General features: G+C 39.7%; 1 protein-coding gene across 5 annotated transcripts; it reads left to right on the top strand.

Annotated features, from left to right (window-relative positions):
* The first annotated feature begins 33 nt into the window (after nucleotides 1-33).
* On the top strand, nucleotides 34-16,417 carry LOC115800128 (nectin-1-like). 5 transcript variants are annotated; one of them, XM_030757381.1, is made up of 8 exons: nucleotides 34-391; nucleotides 5,056-5,397; nucleotides 5,513-5,815; nucleotides 9,568-9,661; nucleotides 11,185-11,339; nucleotides 11,933-12,032; nucleotides 12,425-12,500; nucleotides 12,730-12,872. In XM_030757381.1, exons 1-8 carry the CDS (start codon nucleotides 259-261, stop codon nucleotides 12,739-12,741), a joined length of 1,215 nt encoding a protein of 404 aa, XP_030613241.1. In that variant the 5' UTR covers nucleotides 34-258; the 3' UTR covers nucleotides 12,742-12,872. The 5 variants fall into 5 exon arrangements, with proteins under 5 accessions (XP_030613241.1, XP_030613240.1, XP_030613242.1 ...); XM_030757380.1 differs by having other exon boundaries at nucleotides 12,422-12,500; XM_030757382.1 differs by having other exon boundaries at nucleotides 12,422-12,500; nucleotides 12,654-12,775.
* The last annotated feature ends 6,617 nt before the right edge of the window (nucleotides 16,418-23,034 follow it).

Raw genomic sequence — 23,034 nt, 5'->3', positions numbered from 1 at the left:
TAAATCTGAGCAAATACAGCGTCACATTCAATGTGAGGAGGCGTCACTGTTGAGTTTCCCATGATCCCAAATGTGTCCGTTATTCCTTACATCGTGTTTTGGAAGAGATTTTCACCGTTTTGAAAGAAGCAAACAGTATATTATTTCTTTGTAAATATAAGTGTTTTTTTATACACCTAACTAAAAGTAACCTTCGCTGCACGGTGCATCTGCTTCTCCTGAGAGCAGCCGTGAACTAATGGCAAGAAAGAGGAGCGGATGGAGTGGGCTCCGGGTTTTGTTTGTGTTTTCATGGGTAATTACCGCGGTCATTTAATGTCCCGTCATTTCTTTGTGATTCCCTGTCGTTTGGCACTAATATCTGCGGTCCTGCTTACCGGAGAAGCTGACGGTATGTAGAAAGTTTCTTCATGTTTCGATAGGCTTGTGCTGAAATGAGACAATGCGTTGGACTTTTGAAGCGAATTTATTATAAAGTGACTGAATTGAACTCAGAAGTGAAATTGCCATAGCAGTATACACCAGGAGGTGTTGTGTGCTAAAATAAAGCATGTTGTTGATGTTCTAACTACATTAGTTTACTTCAACAGGGCAGGAAAACCGAATGACCGAGAGTTTGTTGCACTTTATTTCATCAATGGCGGAACGCTTCAAGTCAGTATTTTTATTCTTCTCAAAGAGAAGAGCGTTTAGGAAAGCTGTTCCAAAGATGTTGATTCTCTTCGGTTCTACTTTCATATATGAATAAACATTCTCAGTGGTGAATTTTAACAAATCCAGATACAGACCCTCGATCACCAGTCCCTCACATTTCCACCTCAGACACTGAAAAAAGTATGTGACTGGTCAGTTTCAGTGATGGTCTTTGTGCAGTTAGTATGTTGTAGAAACAACAGCATGGTAATATCAGATCATAAAGGTGGGGTGGATTCATCGGCATGTGTAGCTATTAAGTTACTATAACTTTGCTATTTACCTTTCAATAACTCTAAGGATTTTTTTTTTGCGTGCGTGTGTGTGTGTGTGTGTGTGTGTGTGTGTTTATAGAATTTGAAAACATTTTCCATCACTAGCAACTTGTAGGTCTGTGGCAGGACAGATCACATCACAAACACAGTAACAGATACCTAGAAGTCAGTGTAATCTTGACTAGGGTTTAATCCCGGGATCCGGGATTCCCGGGAAATGCGATCAGAACCGTTTCCCGGGAAACGTTAGACGGGAAACCGGGAAAAAAGTCGCGCGCGTCGATTTGACTTTCAGAAAGAAAAGAAAGCTTCAGAAAGTTAAATTTAAGGAAATATTGAGAGAAGGGTTCGTTTAATGCGAAAAGCATTACTCTTCATTTCAGGCACGTTCAGCCTCCGTTTAAGGCTTCAGCCTTCATCTCAAGCGTTTTAATAGAGGTATTACACAGTTGTACTTTTTTCCTCTTTAATTTGTTGAAATCGTAGGCAATGTGTTTACCCTAAGGTATTTTGTATTATATAATTCTATATTATTATATATTGTTATATTGCATTATATAGCCTATAAAATATGCCTGCCCTGAACAATAAAGAAATATCTGTTTAACTTCGAGTGTTTCTTTTCCTCGTTTGCAGCTGCTTACTAACAATCATGAATTAGGATACGGGCCTAATGTGTGAAGAAATTATGATGAAATAGATTGCTTTAACATATTTCGCTTTTAAAATGGAGTTGAGTAAAATGTATATTTTTTAGGCTATAAGGATTGGCCAGTTTTTCAATAGACGATTCACAGCGAACCTACTTTAACCCTCAGACACGGTGTTATAAATTTGCTGTTGCCAGAATGGCAATGACCAAGTCGTAGTGCATTACTCAAGGCCCTGTGTTATGCCATATTATAGTGTAGTACGGTAGTTCACTTTTCAATGACTGTTACAGCGTTCCACTGGTGGAGATATAGTGCAACAGATGTCGCCACGACAGCGTGGCTGAGCCTTTATCAATGCTGTGGAGATGAACCGTATTGTTTTGCACCAGCAGTTGTAAAATATCTTGGTATAATTCCATGTACAATGGAGGAATATTCGAATTATATTTGTTAAGGGAGTGTTGAGGAACGATACAACACCGCATAGCTCGAGCACTCAAATGTCCAGATGTAGGTTTTATTGCGTTAATCAAGCCGACGTTGCCCCCTACTGGGCATAACAGGACATAGCTGGAAAGCTACCTCTACAATATCACAATAGGTTAAGGCCGACACAGGCTACAGAAGGCCTAATTAAAATAAAAAAATAAATAAACTTTTTCCCGGGATTTGATTCATGTCATTTTCGGGAAAAATATTAAACCCTAATCTTGACCAAACATCCATTATCTGTAAGAGTCGCACAGTATTTCCTTGACTGCATACAGAACTCACAGTACTTTTTCATGGCCATTTCTGTAAAGCTCTTTCACTGATGTAGAAATTAAGTGTAGCAACAAATCTCCCCAGACTCCCCCAAGGAATTCAGTCTCTCTGAGAAAAAAAAAACACGCTGGCAATAAAAGTAGTTTTTAAAGCTCCTATTGTCTGTGTTTCAGATAGTTTGTGCACTGTTTGTTTGAATTTTAGGTCCAGTTACATCAATACAACTAGGGTAATTAATTCACACCTCCCCCGTGATTATTTTTTTCCACTTACTTACTTTATGCAGTCTATAAATGTGTGATTTTCAGTATGCTCTTTAGGCAGCAGTTTAATTTAGTGAGTGAATTGAATTTAAATATCACTGGAAAAATCTTGGGCGCAGTGGTTAGCACTGCCTCACAGTTAGAATGCCTTCTGGAAGGCCTGGGTTCGAATCCACCTTGGCCCAGGCCTCTCCCTCTCTCTGTGTGGAGTTTGCATGTTCTCTCCGTGCTCGTGTGGGTTTCCTCTCACATTCCAAAGACATGCCCTTACTGGGGTTAGGTTAATTGGCTGCTCTAAATTGCCCATAGGTGTGAATGAGAGCATGAATGTGAGTGTGAAAGGTTGTTTGTCTCGACCTGTTCAGGGTGTACCCTGCCTCTCGCCCTATGACAGCTGGGATAGGCTCCAGCCCCCCCGCGACCCTGAACAGGATAAGCGGATGTGAATGGATGGATTGACCTTGCTTTGGTTCACAAGGACATGCAGTAGGGAACTAGCAAAATATGTGTTTTCATTCCTCTGTCATTAGTTTGTCTGTCAGCAAGCAGGGTTCCCACTAGCCTATGAAATTCTACCTTTTAATCATTTAAATTTTAGTAATTTAAATTTCTTAAACTTTTACTTCAAAAAGTTTTATTCTTTTTTTTTTTTTTTTTTTAAGTCAGTTTAAGTGGGCATACTTCTGTCTGTAGTCTTATAAATTTAAGAAAAGTTAAAAGTTTGAATATTAAAGCCAGCTTCTCATTTCTTCTAGCTTTTGCTGTTAGCAGCCCACATGTAGTCTTCATGTGTTTGTATATCATTCAGTAAATCATTCACTGGAGGAGGGGAGAGCAGGAGATGTGCGCAAACTATGACAGACAAACTTGTGGAGTGGCTGAAACTCCCAAACCTCTAAAACTAGTGAGGGCAGCCCTCCATTATTTGCTTCATCATATCTAATCAGAGAACCACACCCTAGTGAAATAAATACTGGTGTCCAGCTGAGTGGACATGTTTATAACTCTGTGGAAAAAATAGGTTCATAAACAATGTTTCAATTGCACTTCATTTTTATGCCTAAAGAGGAAGAAAGACAGGAAAAAAATCTTGTCTGAGTTTTTCTTTCATGCTACACTCCCTCTGGCAGCAACTGTTGTGTTTGAGGGTCTCTGCAGACTGCTTACGTGCTCTTCACAAGTGGAAGAAACTAGGTTTCCTGTCTCAAGGTGTTACCATGGGGATGGTTTCAGCCAGGAAGGTGGTCTCCATAATGTAGATCCCTCTCCTATAGGCTGTGGTGCCACTTGCAAGGGGAGAGCAATGGATGGGAGTTGGGGCCTTCACGTACACTCTACCCACATAAACTGTCTGGAACTGCTGCCAGTTCAACTGTTGCTGAAGTATTTCCTCCCTTGGCTGAGAGGTCACCATGTTTTAATGAGGTCAGAGAGACAAGGGGGTCTGAGGTCCCTCAGGTTACACTATGTTAGGTTATTTCCTGTTTTATTTTGGTAGGGCTTTGGTCTGTGTGCTTTGGGTTTAGTTTTGCTTCCTGTGTTCCCCTCCCAGCTGTTTCCCATTTGCCCATTACCTGCTGTGTATATATTGTCTGTTTTCACTTTGTTCTCGTTGTGTAGTCAGACTTTAGTTGTTACTTCTGTCGTGTGTTCTGCAGCTGTGTGCTCTATGTCTAATTCCGGGTTTACTTTAAGTTTATGTTATGTTGCCAAGTCCCGTTATTAAAGCCTTGGATTTCAAGTGAGCTTCTTGTCTCATGAGTCCTGCTTTTGGGTCCTCTGCCTTGCTTGCCACAGCCAACCCTGACAGGTGCTCAATAGGATGGTGTTACACAGAACTACTGGCTGCAAGGAAGTGGAAGGACTTCTACAAACTAAAATGACATCCTGAACATAACATCACATTGGTTCTTACTTCCCGTTATGTTGATCGTTTTAGCTAATTTTGGAGGGTTATAAGTTATTTTAAATTACAATGACTGTGTTTTTAAAGAAATTACAAGAAAGCTTGCCTAAAGAGTTCAGGTTAGGTTGAAGAAAGGCGTTAATATCAAATATTGTGTTTGAAACTCAGTAGAATTGTACACACTGTTTTTGCCTTTTATACTGTATATTTGTACATGTTCTGATAAATTGCTGCACCTATTTACCATATTCTTAATACAATATAAAGAAATGAGGGGTCACTCATGATTTTTCACACAGTACTGTACATTCCTGTAAATCTTTTTAAATTAATATTTGCAGGCAAATGAGGTTTTAATTTACCTAGCCTAAATGCATCTCCTAGAAGCAATTTTTTTCACTCCAGTCATTGTAAGTGCATGCAAATAAAACCCATAGCAAAGTACTCAACACCTTCTTGGATGCTCTTTGAGCATTAATACCATTTCACACTCTTTTCAGCCTTACAGGTGATTGGTGGAAGTGCGACAGTGGTACAAGGAGGTACCGCTATCTTACCGTGCCACATCATTGATACCAGTGATGACTTGACACAGATTACCTGGCAGAGGAGGACTAGAGGAAAACCTCAAAATGACAATTTTCTTACTATCCAGCCCAGAAATGGACCGTTGTTTGTCAATGGAGGTGATGATCGATTTAAATATGTTGGGAGTTTTAATGACAAAAATGGAACGCTCCAGTTATCCAATGTTACCCTGAAGGATGAAGGCAGCTACACGTGCATCTTCACTTTGTTTCCCAGTGGAAATCAGAAGACTGAGATTCCTCTAAAATTGCTTGGTATAAAAAAATGAACTAGTTTTATTTTACTTTTTTGTGTTTGTAAGACATTGATAGAATTACTTTCACCATACTGCTTGCATGTTGACTTACTTGTGTGTTGTAACTCTCCCAGTGCCTCCTTTCACAAGCGTGGAGGACAATCTTCCCACTTTGGGTACAGAAGAGGTTTTATTTGCTACCTGCACGGCTGCTGGTTCGAGGCCTCCTGCAGAGGTGAGGTGGCTCACTGGTACTTTGGCAGAAAAAGTGAGGATGACAACAAACTCCACCCAGTATGACAACGGTACAGCCACCACAGTCAGCTCTCTGTTTGGTGTACCTACGAGAGAGATTAACCGTCACCTGGTCCAGTGTGTCATCAGCGGTGACTCCCTGTCTACAGAAGTAACCCTGCCCTTCACCATACAGGTCTACTGTAGGTATCAGCTGCTCATGTAGTTCATGATTTGTCTTCTGTTGTGTTGATTTTAGAATTTAAATTATTTAATCAAATATGTAAAAAAAACAACAAAAAAACTACATAGATGGATGCACCCAGGATTAAACTCAGCTGCCAAGTGATGCTACTGAACTGAAGTCAGCAAAAACTTCTTAAGGCAGTAAAATTATTTTTACTGGTTAAATCAGTAATTATGTAGCCATAAGACAAAAATAGTTTCTGAAATTAATGACCAAATAATTTTGATTATAAAGTTAAAGTATGTACATTCAGTCCTTTTTACAATACTCTACATCAGTGTTTTTAACAAAAACAGACATAAACCCTCTAAACATTGTGCATACTCTCCTCTTTGTTCAGTTTGTTTTGTTTTTTCCCTATGGATTTGTGACATTATCCCTGCTTTCATGACTTTATTATATTATGATATTATGTTGTCACAATAGATGGACAAAGAATTTCTCAAAGATGAGTAAAGACAAAATGAGAAACAAATCTAGATAAAACTTTTGCTGTTGATTCGAGGTGCCAGTGCTTTTCTTCGCTTACTAGCAGTAGTACAGTACATTATTTACAGTGTTTGTGTGCAATGTAGGTTTATAGCTGTATTATAGATAAATAAGATTAAAATAATGTCTGCCACTTGTCATTTTAGTCATTTTAGTTGTTCTCTCAGCAGATCTTCACCTCTCAGTATCAATTACGATTTGAGTGACACAGCCAGTCCCGCAGAGTAATGTTGCCGACCATGTGCATTTTCACTATGTTGTCAAAATATTCACTCACCCATCCATAACATTAAATTCAGGTGTTTCAATCACTTCCAGGGCCACAGGTGTATAAACCAAGCACCTAGGCATGCAGACTGCTTCTACAAACATCTGTGAAAGAATGGGTCGCTCTCAGGAACTCAGTGAATTCCAGCATGGTGCCGTGATAGGATGCCACCTATGCAAAAAGTCTGTCGTGAAATTTCTACAATACTAAATATTCCACAGTCAACTGTTACTGGTATTATAACAAAGTGGAAGTGATTGGGAATGACAGCCACAAAGTGGTAGGCCACATAAAATCACAGAGCAGGGTTAGTGGATGCTGAGATGCATAGTGCGCAGAGGTCGCTAACTTTCTGCAGAGAAAATCACTACAGACCTCCAAACTTCATGTGGCCTTCAGATTAGCTCAAAAACAGTGCGTAGAGAGCTTCATAGAATGGGTTTCCATTCCCAAGCAGCTGATTCCAAGCCTTACATCACCAAGCTTAATGCAATGCGTCGGATGCAGGGGTGTAAAGCACGCTACCACTGGACTCTAGAGCAGTGGAGACGTGTTCTCTAGAACTACAAATCACTTCTCCATCTGGCAATCTGATGGATGAGTCTGATTTTGGTGGTTGTGAGGAGAACGGTACTTGTCTGACTGCATTGTTGTCACGGTGCACCTTGTGGCATGTGAAAAGGAGAGGACCCAATAGCAGGACTCAGAAGCAGGCAGTGTGGGCTCTGGGGGCCAGCCACGGAGATGGACAAATTCTGGCAGACTGCAGGGCCAGCAGCAGAGGCCCCCCTGAGCCTTAGTAGGTAGCCAATGGGTCACCCTTGGTGCTTTGGTTGTTGGCCGACAATGGTGGCAGTGATGTAACTCCCCAGACAGCGGTGATGTCCGAAACTTGGGACCCTCTGGCTCTGGACGCTCAGACGGAGTGGAACCCTTTGGCTCTGGATGCCCAAATGGAGCGGGTGCAGCTGCAGACGCTGGAGACCGGCCGCTCTGTAGGATGAGCCACCTCCTTTTTCAGCAACTGGGGTGGCACATAATACTCAGCCATCCCTCCCAATGACTGGAGTTGCACAGGACCTGCTGACTTCACCGAAGTCTGAGGCTGTTGCAGGACCTCAGCTGTCCCCACCCTGGAAACAACACCCTGGGTGCTGGGACAAAAACGAGCCTCTGCAGGGCCCATCGCTGACTCCTCAGATGAATCAGGCTGCTTCGAACTCACAGTCCTCCGAAGAGGCAGAAGCAGAAGCCTGGCTGTCCCAACCCTGAGAGGAGAGTCGGGCGTAGGAATGGGCTAGTCCCTTGCCAACCCCACCCTAGGAGCAAGGACAGGTGCAGGATGCTCAGCTTTGACTGGGGCAGTGTGCTCTGAAGCATTAGCAGTCTCTGGGGCAGCGTGCTCTGTAACACCACATATAGTTACAGAGTTAGCCAGCTGGAAAACATTCACAGTCTCAGGGAGGGGCAGCTCAACTTTAGAAACTGCAGTGTAACAAACTGGCAGAGATACATAAACACCCTTTGAGGTGGCTGGTTCATGAACAGAGAACACATCGATACTCTCTGCCAGTACAGGATCCCGACACCTGGCTTGACCCACTGGGTTACAACTTCCACATAAAGAGTCTTTATAGCCCTGTTCACTAGCTCTACAACAAATGTTCTGCACAGATTCAAAAACACTACAAGGGATGTTTCTGTTATCAGCTGGCTTAGAGACAGAAAACGAAAGGTTACTTGTCTTAATTGAGCCATGTGCATCTTTGTCATCTGTCTCCAGAACACAACAGGAAAAGGTTATGGGCTCAGACACACAACATAAAACAGGATTGTGAGCGAACTCAGAAACACAAAATGAACTGGGCTCATCAGTGGAGTCAGCAATACAACACTGAGTCTCTTTATTGGTGACCTGTGTGAGAGAAAACTCATTCTTCATGTTTGACACAGTCTTTTCAGTAACAAGTTCCCACAGAAGAAAAGCACTGGGGTTACTCATGGAAGCCGATGTCTCAGAATGCTATTCAGCGACAGCTGAACGGCATTGCAGTCATTTGCGAGACTCCATATAAGGCTCCAGCACCCAGTGCTCCCTGCCATTAGGCCACTGGGCTCAGACGTGTGGTTGCTGGACTAGTGCTCTTCATTTGACTTGCCTGCACAGAGTCCTGACCTCAACCTGACCGAACACCTCTGGGATGAATTCAAGCAGCAACTGTAAGCCAAACCTTCTCATCCAATATTAATGTCTGACCTCACAAATGTACTTCTGGGGAATGACCAAAAATTCCCATAAACACTCCTAAACCTTGTGGAAAGCCTTCCTAGAAAAGATGAAGCTGTCATAGCTGCAAAGGGTGGGCCGACATCATATTAAACCCTATGGATTAAGAATGGAATGTCACTTAAGTTCACGTGTGTGAAGGCAGATGAGTGAATACTTTTGACAATATGGTGTATCTGTTTCTGCCCAACTACTTCCAGCATAACAAGGCTCCATGTAACAAAGGAAAAGCTGTCTCAGACCCTTTTCTCAAGCTAGACAGTGAATTAATTATGCTTCATTATTCTACCAAGTCACAAAACCCATGTAGAACACATGGGAAATGACAGAGCAGATTTTAAGGTCAAACTACAAGCAAAAGTAACTAAAGATTATGAAAGCAAAAACAGGGTCCTCCTGTATTGTGTTTTAGTGACACAGTATCCTGCGGTGTTCAGTTTCTGGTGTAATTCCCCCAAAGAGCAGGAAACTTTATCTGTTTTTTTTTTTTTGTCGGAGGTGATTGTTAATGAACCAGTGACAGCCTGAAAGTAACCAAGATTTTTGGCTTTGTCAGGATGTGATAAGATTCACACATGGAACATTATTGTGGCATCATTAGTATCGACTCATTTCAGGATTAACACAGTTCTCTCTCTCTCTGTTTTTTTTTTTTTTTTTGCAGTTTCTCCCAGAGAAGTGAACATCAGAGTGATTTCAGAGGACTCATTTGAGTGTGTGACAGATGCCAACCCAAATGCAAAATTTACCTGGAGCAGGTAGTAATGGTTTCAGCTGAAACATTAATTTCAATGTTCAAGGTTTTTTGGGGTGGGGTCTTAAGTACACTGTGCTGACGAGTTGGGCCTTTGGCACGATGAATTTGAATTGTGTCCTCTGATTTTCAAAAAAAAAAAAAAAAAAAGCCTTGAGAGAGAGAGTTACTTAGTGTTATCTAACATGTAACATACAGTACCAGTCAAAAGTCAAACTTTTGACTGGTACCGGGCCTGTTGTTGTGGAGGGTGCCTGTGCATGTTCTGCGTAATGTTAGCTTGCATGCAGGAGCTGTCTGACCTGAGAGGTTCGCTGCATTTGGTCTTCCACGATGAAACAGTGAAGATGAACTGCAGATTGACTCATAGTGCCGCTTCTTGTAGCGATATTATGCGCTTTACGTAACGAAAACACTAGATGGCGCTTCCGTGACCACAGCTTTCATTCAATATATTCAGACTTTCATTCAATATATTCAGACTTTCATTCAATATATTCAGACTTTCATTCTATATATTCAGAGTTCATTCTATATATTCAGACTTTCATTCAATATATTCAAGTTTCATTCAATATATTCAGACTCTCATTTTAATATATATATATAATATTTCCTAAACGGCATTCCATATATATTATATATATATATATATATATATATATATATATATATATATATATATATATATGGTCTCACTTGTTTACTCAAAACCAATAGGTGATGTCTCATCAACTACATGGATAATACTCTTGGAAAGCCAGTGACCAATGAGACTCTTCTGTGGTTATAAAAAATAGGAACTAAATAAAGTACAGCTTTTGTAAAAATCAAGCAGTAATATTAATTAAAGGTCAAACAACCATGAAGCCGTAGAGATTGTGTTCATATCCTTTGCACTTAAGATGACACAATGTAAAAAATTCTTACAAATAAAAATGTTGCTGTAAAATAAATGTTTTGGAGTAAAGAGTGCAAGAGTGCAACTCCACTGCAGTCGAGTACAGCAGCATAAGCTAGAAATAAGCAAAAGAAACTCAAATTTGTAAGAACAGAATCCGTGTAAATGTGTTAAAATAACTGAATCAGTAATACTTTATTAAATACATTATCATGTTCCATAAAACAGTGGAATTACAAATAACATGAATATTTTTTTACATGGCAGGGCAGTTTTGTTTTTTTTTTCCACTGTATATTTCATCGTGCATGGACCGTGTGGTGAAACTGAGAGGTTTCATTGTCTGGTATCATAACTCGCTGCTGTTTAGCCACAGTCTACAGTATCCTCATATCAATGCCCCGCAGAAGAGAATAAAAATAAATGGAAGAAATTGCTCCACATGTTATTAGCTGAGCTCTGCTCATAGATACAAAGTAGCGTGGTACGACACCTCACTAAAAGTAAGATTGTCTTCACAAAAACATGAAATCAACAAATAAAGTGAGGTTTGCTGTTCGGTTAAATTTAAAGAATACAGCAACATTTGTGAGCAATAAATATGAACCTCGTTCATGTTTTTCCAGATATGGCCAGTCTCTGCCGCAGTCTGCTGTCAAAGTTGAGGGTGCAACGCTACAACTGCTGAGTCTGACCTCTAACCTAAATGGCCTATATCAGTGTGAAGCATCTAACCCATACGGAAGAAAACACACCCAGCTCTCTGTGCATGTGGCATCAGGTGAGGTCAGCTTTAATTTAGCTGTGCAGTTTGTTAACTGTTTTTTTTTTTTTTTTTTGGGGGGGGGGAAGGGGGGGGTCTGATTGTTGGATTTGAGCTTTTGTGGATGTTGTCATTCTGATGTTCTGTTTGCTTTTCTGTGGGGTTCCATATAAGGATATAAACAGAAACTTGAACATTTAAACTTAGATTAAAGTCACGGATTCTCCCGATGGAAGCATCCAACCCACCTCTAAATAAGAGGATAAAATTCCTTGGAAAACAGCCAGCATTAAACAGAAGTTAATGAATGGATGACTGATGTTCTCCAAGTGCAGCACGATATTATTCATGGAAGCTCAGAGCACGTCCCAGCTTGTGGGTTTTTTTTAGTTTTTGGGGTTTTTTTCATGGTCATTTAAAGTTTACGCTATTTCCTTTGGTGCCTCAGAACTTGTCAGTACAAGAGATTTTTGAATGTGCTGGGGACAGGTGTTGCATGGGGTTTCAATATTATCTGAGTCATCTAAATGTGAACTATAATGCCTTGAAGGTGAGAAAGAACCATATATCATCTCATGCTCATTATATTATTCATTCTTGTGTCCCTGTAGGAGCCTGCTCTGCTGCTTGGGCATTACTTGGTGTTTTGCTTTCCCTGAATGTTGTTGGGGCTGCAACATGGTACCTTTATAAATCTGGACGCTTTCAATGGTACTCATAAAAATAACCCTGCATAAATTTAATGTTTGATACTCCTGATATTAAAGCATCAAGTAGGTCTGGGTGTTTTTGGTATGCAGAAAGATTTATGCTGTATGTCACCACTAAATAAGGCAGACCTGCTCTGTAGCAGCTACTGTTAGCAGACCAGCTAACAGTACAGATGAAATGAAAGTTCAGCATTCAGCTAAATGATGAGAAGAAACTGTCTAGAATGATTCAACAAAATTTTCAAACTGGACAGTCTGTTTATGATTGTGTTTATTTGTCCAGTTAGATTTCAGCTGCAGGTAAAACCTTTTGTTCAAATCTGCACGTATGCAAGATTTCCAGGCTCAACTGTAAACTGTGCACTCTGTCATTCATTTGTATATTTTGAGGAGGTTCTGGAAGAATGTCCCAGCAAATGAACCATGTGGTGACAGAGCAGCGCAAGAAGGACAGCAGGGCGAGCAAGAGGTCAGTAACAGTTAACTTGTTGGTATTGTTTTGAACATATTTTAATCAATATGCTTTTCTTGGAAAAAAAAACAAACATTTCTGCGAACGAACATTAAATTGATTATTGTTTTGAATATTATAGAAGCTGAATTTTTTTTCTAAAATCCACAGACACACTGAAAGTCTTTGCAGAGATAGTTGAAATAAAACAGAGTTTTAAAGAAATGCACTTAATTGTCTGCCTCAGCAATCTCTCTGACACCTGTGGAAGCAAAAGATTGACTGGAGTGAAGGGTTCCAGCAAGATGTCATTCCAGACTCAGCTGGTAAATGCCATCCATCCATCCATCCATCCATTCTCTTCCACTTATCCTGTTCAGGGTTACTATCCCAGCTGACACAGGGCGGGAGGCAGGGTACACCCTGTACAGGTCAGCTGGTAAATGGTATCCAATTATATCCCTGCCTCCGTTTTATTTACCTTCTCCTGGTGTTAATTGAAGCTTCTGTCCTACTGTAGCCATATGTTACAAGTAATGTGCGCTGATGCTTACATGTAAGGGAGAAATGTAACAAAGTATTTAAAAGCAGAGCATTGTTTAGTGACTTCCATTCTCCTTGCCTGTCACTGTCACAGCGTTAGGATGTGGTTTTAACTACCTGTTTGTCATGAACAGCCCAAACAAGTACTTGAGATCTATACCCGTGTTCCCACCAACAGTTTGAGCTGCTTTCATCAGCAGTTAAAATAATTGGATGAATGTGATTATTGTAAATCCAGCTGTTGTTTTTCTCCACCAGTTCCTGGTGGCTGTTTTAAGCAGATTGTTTCAACAGCAGTGCTTCTTTATGAAACAGCAGATGGATTACCAGTGCACCACAGTAGCCGACACAGACAGTAACATCAATACATCATTCAGACAACGCAAGTGTTGTGTCTGAATGATGTATTGATGTTACTGTCTGCTCAACAGCAATTTAGCATCAGACAGATTACTGGTTTGTGCAATGTGAATTGCACAAACCAGTAATCTGTCTGATGCTAAATTGCTGTTGAGCAGTCAAAGCTGAGGATGCACAGACTTACTCTGTAATCCCATCCACAAGATTACTGCATAATATACATAATGCTATAATAATACAGACGCACCCTCGTCTGTAAATGGGTGGCTCTGAGAGAATGCATAGAGGAGTTTTTATTACTGGAAAAAGATGCTGCTTTCTGTTTCAATATTTTTTAATTCAGTTTGATAAAGGTTGTTTCATCACTAGATTTTTTTTTTTTTTTCACCAAAATTTACCATTGACCAAAATATTGTGTGGTAGATCAGAAGTTCTGCACGATGATGTTGCTGTAAAGTTGTCAAGTTTAAGGAATGTTTAATGGTATTACACTGGTTGTGATGGCACTCGTGGATGTTACATTGTGTTTCAGTGTTCACAATCTTATACAGTATAAATCTGTATTATCAAATCTTTATTTATTCAACAATACCTTTCTTTACACTCCAAAGGTAGTCTGAAATTGCCTTTAGTGTGTACTGTAAGCTGCTTCACTTTCAAATGTGTGTATTTCACTGCCGTATACACACAAGTTTCTAATATCCGTAAATCTGATCATCTGTTTTGTGTTGACTTCATTTGTTGCATTATATCATTTCTAAAATGCACTCAGCTGCTAATCTCATTACTTTCCACACTGGTTTGAAAAGGGATAAACTGGCAGGCTTATTTATTCTGTCTTCAGACTTGAAGAATATTTGAATTCTGAAAAGCTTCAAACTCCAGTCAGAACATCAGAAGATAATTTATTTCCTTTATTTTATCTGGGTTTCACACATTTCTTAGTTGCCCTTTACGTCAACGTGGATAAAATCCCTTGTCTTTGGGGTGCCACGGTGGCTTTAGTGGTAGCACAGACATGCATTCCATGAGGCAAAAGCTGGAAATGCAGGTTTGAATCCTGTCCTGTGCTCTTTGCTGCATGTATTCCCCTATCTCTTCTCCTGCTTTCCTGTCTTAACCTATACTGCCAATAAAGCTGCTGTGGCCTTAACTAAGCAAAGGGATTTTTTTTTTCTTCTTTTTTTAAGGTCTGTTTACCCTGCAAACAGTGCTCGGTAATCTGCGAATATATTCTGCCCGTCTGCAGCACCTTTATGGCCCTCAAGGAGGCCACAGCAGCTTTAGACAATAACATTTACTGCAGTGGAGGATGTAGTCATCATCTGGGGAGCATGACTTTGGCAAATTATTTGACCAATCAGATTGTTGCGAAAATCTGTCTTTAGATGTAGTCATGAAAGGAAAGGTATTTGGGGGTTTTACCTGCAGGTTTCTAAGTAGGGTAAATTTAGCTGAATTCATCTCATTACTTACACTTGTACGTGTATTTCAATACATACAACTACACGTAATGCTTTGGCAGGCAGGTTGAGTACCCCAATGCAGGACTCAGAGTGGGACTAAACTTAAAATATCAGCTTTTATTGCTGAAAAATCAGAACTGCAACAAAATATGAATTCACGTGAAAATTCAGACGCTGCACAAGGCGGGAGGGGAAACTACGACGAGGATGCGACAGAGAACAAAGGGAAATGCAGACAATTAATACACACTACTGTAGATAATCAGGGGGATTGGACACACCAGGGAAAACAGCTCAACAGAATCACATTTAACAAGACAGCAGAAGCAAAACTGAATACGGAGCATGCGATAAAATGGACTGTCAAAGTAAAACAGGAAATGACTGAATACAGAGACCAGGACTAAGAACTTAGACTCCTGCATTGAAGCACTGCACAGTCATGCTGTTAGAAAGCAGTTCATCACTAGTAATTTTTTTTAATCATGTAACATTCAAATGTATGAAGAAGTTTTTTAATTTTGGGGGGGGCAGCTTTTTATAAAACAAACTATTAAAGTATGTTGTTTATTAATTTTACCTCACTTGCGGTATTTGATTTTAATTTTTATGTTTTGGTTGTTTGGTGTGTTTGAAAACTAACAAACTGGAATTTTGTTGTTTTCTAACTGTGTTAATGAACTGTTAAATTACTGATTTTTAAAAACTTGTTTTTCTTAATAAAATGCAAATAAACACACAAAACTATTAAAAATTCCTCTTCATCAGCATACATATTTCTAGTGTGGATACCACACCTGTGATTCTTGATAGAGGCCAAAGCTTCAGTTTATGTCTGTCATGTAATCGTGTGGATGAAAACTGGCTTCTGTCACAACACTGAAGCTTTTCTGTGATTACTTATTGGTGTTTTTATTGTTGTGACAGCTTTTCCTGTTGTGAGCTCTGATTTTCAGACTAATCAAAGACTGACTGAGAATGCGTGCATTAGTGCTGATCTGTAAAACATTGCTCAGTGAGATAAATTCTTCTAAAGTAATGTACCAGCATCGTTTCTTTTGGATCTGTGCTTTAATCTTTTATATTTCTTCGATAATATTGTTGCTCTGATCACCTGTTTTGTTGTTAGCTAATCTGATTTGGGTGCAAATTAAAGACAGAATGAACAAAAAGTTCTGAGATTCAAGCACTACAGAAAAAAAAACAAAAAAAACTATAAGCCTACCTCCGTATCCAGCTTCTAGCATGAGTGTGTCATGCCACAGAGCTACCATGTCAAAATCAACTAAAATCTCCAGCACCTTGTTGAAACTATGCCACAAAAAAATTAAGGCAGTCCTGAAGGCAAAAGTGGATCCAATCTGGTATTAGAAAGGTGTACCTAATAAGGTGGCCAGTGAGTGCATGTCCACAAATAAATAAAAAGGTAGAAGCTGGAGGAACCCAGGCTGTACCTGTCTTACTGCCAACAGGAACTTATTTGGGGCACAGCTGATGTTTTTAAAGAAAAGCTGACTTAATAAACTGAAGACCTTATCTGGAAAATGATATTCGAATGCTGCGTAAAATGGGAAAAGTACCTCTACACATGCCAGTAGTAGAAACTGAAAGTCAGGATATTACAGGCTCTGCTGCTTTGGCTGCACCACTTATTACTTTTTATTTATTTTTTAATCTGTGGCTTTTGAGTTGCTTAATTTGTAGAAGAAAGCTAAATGGCCAAAAAATGAGTTCTACTGAATTCACTGCACCTCTTTTTTTTTAGCTCCCTTATAAACAAACTTTACTCTTTTTTTTTTTTCTTTTCACTTTGCCAACTGATGACCTGAATAAGTTATTGCAGCAGCTGTATACGGTTTACTCTTTCAGATTTTACTTTTGCATTTCTTTCCAAATGTAAAAAGAGCAATCAAACTTTTACTTCATAAGAAATTACATCCTACATCAGTGCCTGTAATCAAACAGTGGGGCACATTAAACGAGAAACTGCTTTTAGTGATTAGTACATGATTATTTTCATTTCTTAAGCATCAACACTGCCTCACATACACATGATCACAGATACAGTGCCCTCTGTAATATTTAGGACGAAGACTATTTTTGTAGTTTTGCCTCTGTGCTCCACCACAGTGGATTGTGTATCAAATAATCAGTATGTGATTGAAGCTCAGACTTTCAGCTTTAATTCAAGGGGTTAAAAAAAAAATGGCATGAACTGTTTAATATTTGCAGCCATTTTTAGACACAGTCCCCCAATTTTCAGTGGTTCAAAATTAATGGGACAAATGACTGAGCAGTTCTTCCAGGTGAGCCCTGCTCCCTTCTTATTTCATGACAAATGAAGCAAAAATATTATCTGATTCAAAGTGCTGAATTTGTATTTTATAGCTTTTCACTGTGTTTTTTATGTAACGTTAAATATGAGGCTCAAAGAGATGTTAGTGGGAGTCAGAGAAACAGCAAAAGTGGCCAAATCAACAATCCAGTGCACTGTTAAAAAGAATGAATGCACTGGCCAGCTCAGCAACAATAAAAGGTCTGAAAGCGTCGACTGAAGTGCAGAAAGAGAGAATTCTTTCAATGGGTCAGAAAACAACCTCACAGCATCGAACCAGGCCAAGAACATTCTTGAGGAGGCAGGTGTCACAGTCTAAAATCAAGAGATGCGTTCATGAATGGAAATACAGAGGGTTTACAACAAAACCTCTGATTCAAGAAATATAAAAGAGCCTGCGCAGTCCTGTAAGGGGGTAACTTGTTCCAGAATGAAGGGAAGAGAAACGTATGGAGGAGAGTGTAGTGTCTGAAATGCCTATGTGAAACTGCATTTGTGTTGTCTCCTAAAGGTGTAAGAAAATTCCAGCAAGGGGCCTCTCAGTTTGGGAGCTCATCTTCACTGATTATCTTTACCACAAAGGGAAAGTTGTGAAACTGGGGGTCTCTGAGCCCCTCCAAAAACTGGTAGAAACCAGTCTAGGTGTGACAACGTGTGTACCAGATGTTAAAGCATATACAAGGCTGTAAGTTTCTTTGTTCAGTGTGCAGAAGATCATTGGCCTTCTGTCATAGCCGGGGATGAAACGGGCGAAGAAGGGCAAACACGCAGGACTCCAGAGATTGGCATAACTTAAAAGGTATTTATTTAGATTGGGGGAAAACGAATACAAAAACCTTGGAAGGGAGACGAAGGGCAGACACAGGGAGCACAGGAACACGCGGGCACAATACATCAACGACGCAACAACAGGCAGAGAAAACGCAGGACTTAAATACACAGAAGGGCTGATGAGGGAAGACGAAACATTTAGCTCAAACATTTAAAGCATGAAAAAATTACTCATTATGGGTAACTCAGAGATTTTGTGTTAAAGCAGCTTGGACGAATAAAGCCAAAAATGTTCTGATTTGATTAAAAGGAAACATAGCATGACTGCCATTTGTGGGGGGGGGGCTGCTTTATCTGACAGTGAGGGGTGAAGGGAGACAAGGAAGACACCCCGGTCGAGATGCGAACCTGCGTGGTCGCCTGCTCATTCATTGAGCCACCCAGGCGCTCGTGTCTCTTTTTTTTAAATCCACAAATATACTCATACAAACATTATTCATTAAAATGGTGAATTTTCTGTGAATCAACTTATTTAACAATTACTGATTCAATTAATTATTTTAGCTTTTTGATATCACCAACATCACATCTTTACACTTAGGGGGATCGTTAGCAATTATCTGCATACATATTTGGTATGTGATTATTTAAAAACTGAAACAGAAACAACAATTGAAAGATGAAGTGGTGTTTACATTTTTTGTAATGATATAAGGTAAACTCCAAGAAAATAAGTCAGTGGAGCAAACTGGAAATATATTACCACAACTTAAAATATTCAACAAATTTAATTGTACTCAAAACAAGTGAGTTAGAACTTCAACAATTCATTTTTAATTACGTTTAATTTATGGGAATGAGTGGCTCCAACTTTTTCAGGAGATTAAGTTAAATGAACTTACTTCTTTTATTAAAATATACTGTTAGGTTTTATAGTGTATACATAGCTGCTAGTGGAATAGGGCCACAAATGCTTATTGATGATGTGACTGCTGATAATTGGATGAATTGTGAAGTGTACAGGGCCGTACTCTCTGCTCAGATTCACACAACTGTGCTAAAACTTCGTTCCAAAGTGCAAATGGATGATCACCCAAAGCATACTGCAAAAGCAACCCAAGAGCTTCTCAAGGCAAAGTAACAGTGGCCAAGTCTTCAGTGGCCAAGTTATGTGATCTCAACCTAACAGTGTATGCTTTTCCATTATTAAATATAAAACTGAATACAGAGAGACCCACAAACAAGCAGCAACTGAAGGTGGCTGCAGTAAAGGCCTAGAGGAGCAAATCCAGAGAGGAAGCCCACTGGGTTCTAAATTTCAGGCAATCATTGACTGCTAAGTTTTTCATCCAAGTATTTACAGTACATGTCTAAATTCATGTTAGGTTGTCCCAATAATTTTGAAGCTCTGAAAATGGGGCATTGTGTTTAAAAAAAAAATGGCTGAAACACTTCATGTAATTTCTGTGTAAAATACTACGATCATGTTGTAAAACATATTGGTACACAATCCACTGTGGTAGTGTACAGAGGCAAAACTACAAAGCTGTATTTGTCCCAAATATTTGGAGGCCCCTGTAAAGACATGTCTTTAAAAACTTGCAGGGAATTTATTATTTATGTCATGTTCTGGGCTGTTTGCCCAGCGTCTCCGTTCTGAAAAGTTTTTTGTAATCTTTTCCCCCCATCTTTAATAAACCTTTTGAGTTATGTATGTCTCCGGAGTCCTTCGTGTTTGCCCTTCCTCGCCCGTTTCCTCCACGGCCATGACAATTTATTTATTGCACTCTAACTCATGATAGTTGTACTCTTCCATATTTGGTCATAACTTAAAAGTTACAATATAGTACTATCGTGTGCACTCATTCATTAACTCCCCATAAGGTAGTTGACATTTTTTGGTACTGTAATTTCCCACACTTTACATATGCTGCCATTGCTGTGCCTCAGTGAGATTAAGAAGCATGTGGTCTTGAGGAACGTGATTATGAAGAAATGGCCTATTTACAGTCAAAGTTTAATGTGTTTGTTTTAATGTTCTAAAAAAGGGATGCTGTAATAAATCTGTTGTAATGTTCTAAAATAAATATTTCTTTCACCAGATGTGTTTCTTGCATTTTTATATTTAGACAGCTTGGATTTTTTTTTTTTTAACCACTTATGGGCATGGAGCCATGCATGATAACTTCAGAGACTTGATTTTCTGAAAGAAATGCCACAAAAGTAAGCAAGTCTTGTTATATCTTCCAATAACACTCTACATATGTCAGTGAGTGCCTGTAAAGGGTTACGACTGGGTTACTGATGTTTCTGTTGTGGCTGTGACGCCCTGTTTCAGCCACATAACTGCTGTTTTTCTTTCTGCCTACTCCTGTAACCAAGCTTCCCTCTATTTTTCATCATTTGACCCCTGCTCAGTTTTGGAAGCTCACATGAGTATAAAGGTGAAAATGGCGACTCAAGGTACTCCCATTGCTTCCTATTAAGAGTGAAAATATGGCCTAATATATTCCTTTAGCTGAATATAGAAAAAAAAATCCCAAAGATAAGTTTCACAGGCATGAAACTTTTGCTCCAACCAGGTGATTCCAAAAGAGCCATTAGCCTAAAACTTGGCACATCTCGGCACAGTGTGCAGTGTGTCCTTAAAAATTTGAGGTTTGAGTTTCTAGTTTTAAGATTGTACAGGCAGACAGAGACGTTACTCAGAGTGTTGAGAGGAACAGAGGGAGAGTTGCAGTTTATGTAATTGAGAAGTTATGCAACCCTACTGTAAGCATCTCTGTGTAGCCCAGACATTGAACTTTCAGCTGTTGGAATATGTCCATTCTCTTCCCAGAGAATACTCCTCCTTTATTATTGTTGCTGTGTACATCCTCGGCTGATACATCAATAGCAGTAGATTGTTTCCATTCTGCTGTGTGCAGACTGCAGAAACTATCCCACTATTTTTATTATAATTACTGGGTATTTCAGCCACACCAAGCTGGACTCTGTTTTATCCACCTTTCACCAACTGGCCCTCTAGGGACTACATAACAAGCAGTCACCACCCTGAACTCACACACTCACCCACTCTAACTGTGCAATACCCACATCTCTGTGCAATATTATATTATTCATACTGAACAATATCTATCACTCCTATATTGTGTAATATCAAATATTCATTCCCCTAGTGCAGTACTCACCATCTTCATTATTATATGTATATACTTATTTTATTTTTTATAATGTATATATTTTTATACATTCTGCTTTATTTTCTGTTTATTTTTAGAAGTTCTATTTTATATTTTAGGAAGTGTGACTTTCTATTGCATGGCACTGAACAGGAGAGGCCCTCCAATCTCATTGTACATTCTGTATAATGACAATGAAGACATTCTATTTTATGCTATTCTATAACACTGGACCTTTTTTATGCTAATTCAACAGATAAATATACTGCCAGGGCCCTACACTTCCCTTTGAAAGGGCAAATGAGTTAAACCATTTCTTCAACAGATTCAGCTCACAGCCCCTATCTGCCTGCTTGACGCATCACACCTCTCCCCTTCCCTCGGATGGTTTCACTGTAGGCTTCTGCGGGCTTGTGCTGCAGCGCACAGATTCTGCAGCTCCTTTTCAACTCGACCCTACAACAGGGATGGTCCAAACACTGTGGAAGACAACATGCTTGATAAATGTTCCCATAAAGCAGTCACCATCTGGACCCAGCGACTACGGCCCAGTGGCCCTGATGTCCTGTGTGCTGAAGGTGCTAAAGAGAGTGGTCTTAGCCGATCTCAGACCACAGGAGAGGTCATCGCTACAGTTTGCATACCAGCCATGCACGGGGGTGGAAGATGCCATAATGTACCTGCTGCAACAAGCTCAGTCACACCTGGATGGAGCTGGTGGCTTTGTGAGAAGCATTTTTCTTTGATTTCTCCAGTGTGTTCTGTAGTGGAAAATTTATTTGTGTTCAAACTCAAATAATCTCTGTGAACCTCAGAGGACGTGTAATTGTAATTTTCATGTACAAAGATGTGTGAAAATGTAACTCAGGTTCAAGGTCATGACACAGGTTATTATCATGCTGACACCTGCATGACAGTGGGAACTGAAACTCCCCACAGCTAACAGAGCAAGATTGTATCCACACAATGGAGTACATGCAGCCTAGTTCTCTACACTGTACCTCCTATATCTCTGTGGGAATAGGTAGTGATTTTGAGACACAGCAGTTCAAGGACAAATGTAGAAATGAAGACCTTACTATCACCAACAGCAATACCCATTAATTCAGGAAGCCATTGCTGGCATTACCTCTGTTTTTAAGTCTTTGATGGAAGCGGGACTGATTGTTCTGTGTGACAGTTCACCAGTGGGTGCACCAGTTTTCCCCATAAGATTATTGCACTAATATATCTTCAAAGACTTTATCTGTCACGCACCTCATGTCTCTGGTATCCCTTGTATATATATCCCTTGTATCTTTCTTTTTTTTTTTTTGCCTATTTTTAATCTTCAACTTCAATCCTCTGTCTATCCTGTACCTATGTGGTATTGACAATAAAGAAAAGTTGACTTTGACTTATGAAAATGTATGATCAAGATCAACCTATATAGCGGAGATTTGTGCAGGATTTAGAGTCAGTAAATGCAGCTGTGCAGCCGAGAGCCTCTGATGTTTCAAACCCCCAAATTATCCTGTCTCAGGTGCCTCCTGATGATTGGTGTTTCTCTGTGGTGGATTTAGCAAATGTTTTAATCAGTATTTCAGTTCACACAGACTGCCAGTACTGGTTTGCCTTCATCTATAAAGGAAAAAGCTATACACATACTTGATTGTATACTTGATCCTGAAATAGGATGCTGCCTTGCAGTATGTTGATGATTTCGTGATATGCAGCCCACAGAGATAGCAATGTGAAATTCACAGTACAAGGTTACTGAAGCATCTGGAAGCAACAGGACACAAAGCCCGTCTTTCAAAACTGCAGCTTGTAAAGCAACCTTTTTGCATCCTGTGATCACAGCTGAGGACAAATCCGTCTCACCAAGAGGACTGAAGCAACTCAAAACATAACAT

The sequence above is a fragment of the Archocentrus centrarchus genome, chromosome 21, assembly GCF_007364275.1.
Source record: "Archocentrus centrarchus isolate MPI-CPG fArcCen1 chromosome 21, fArcCen1, whole genome shotgun sequence".
Lineage (NCBI taxonomy): Eukaryota > Metazoa > Chordata > Actinopteri > Cichliformes > Cichlidae > Archocentrus > Archocentrus centrarchus.
The sequence above is the reverse complement of the archived record's forward strand: the minus strand, read 5'-3'. Positions and strand labels throughout refer to the sequence as shown.

Excerpts from the sequence above, each read along its gene's own strand:
- LOC115800128 (XM_030757379.1), top strand. The coding sequence starts at position 259 with ATGGAGTGGGCTCCGGGTTTTGTTTGTGTTTTCATGGGTAATTACCGC. Across the intron at positions 5,816-9,567 it reads CTTCACCATACAGGTCTACT|TTTCTCCCAGAGAAGTGAAC; the intron begins GTAGGTATCAGC and ends TTTTTTTTGCAG. Across the intron at positions 11,340-12,424 it reads CTCTGTGCATGTGGCATCAG|GTTCTGGAAGAATGTCCCAG; the intron begins GTGAGGTCAGCT and ends TATTTTGAGGAG.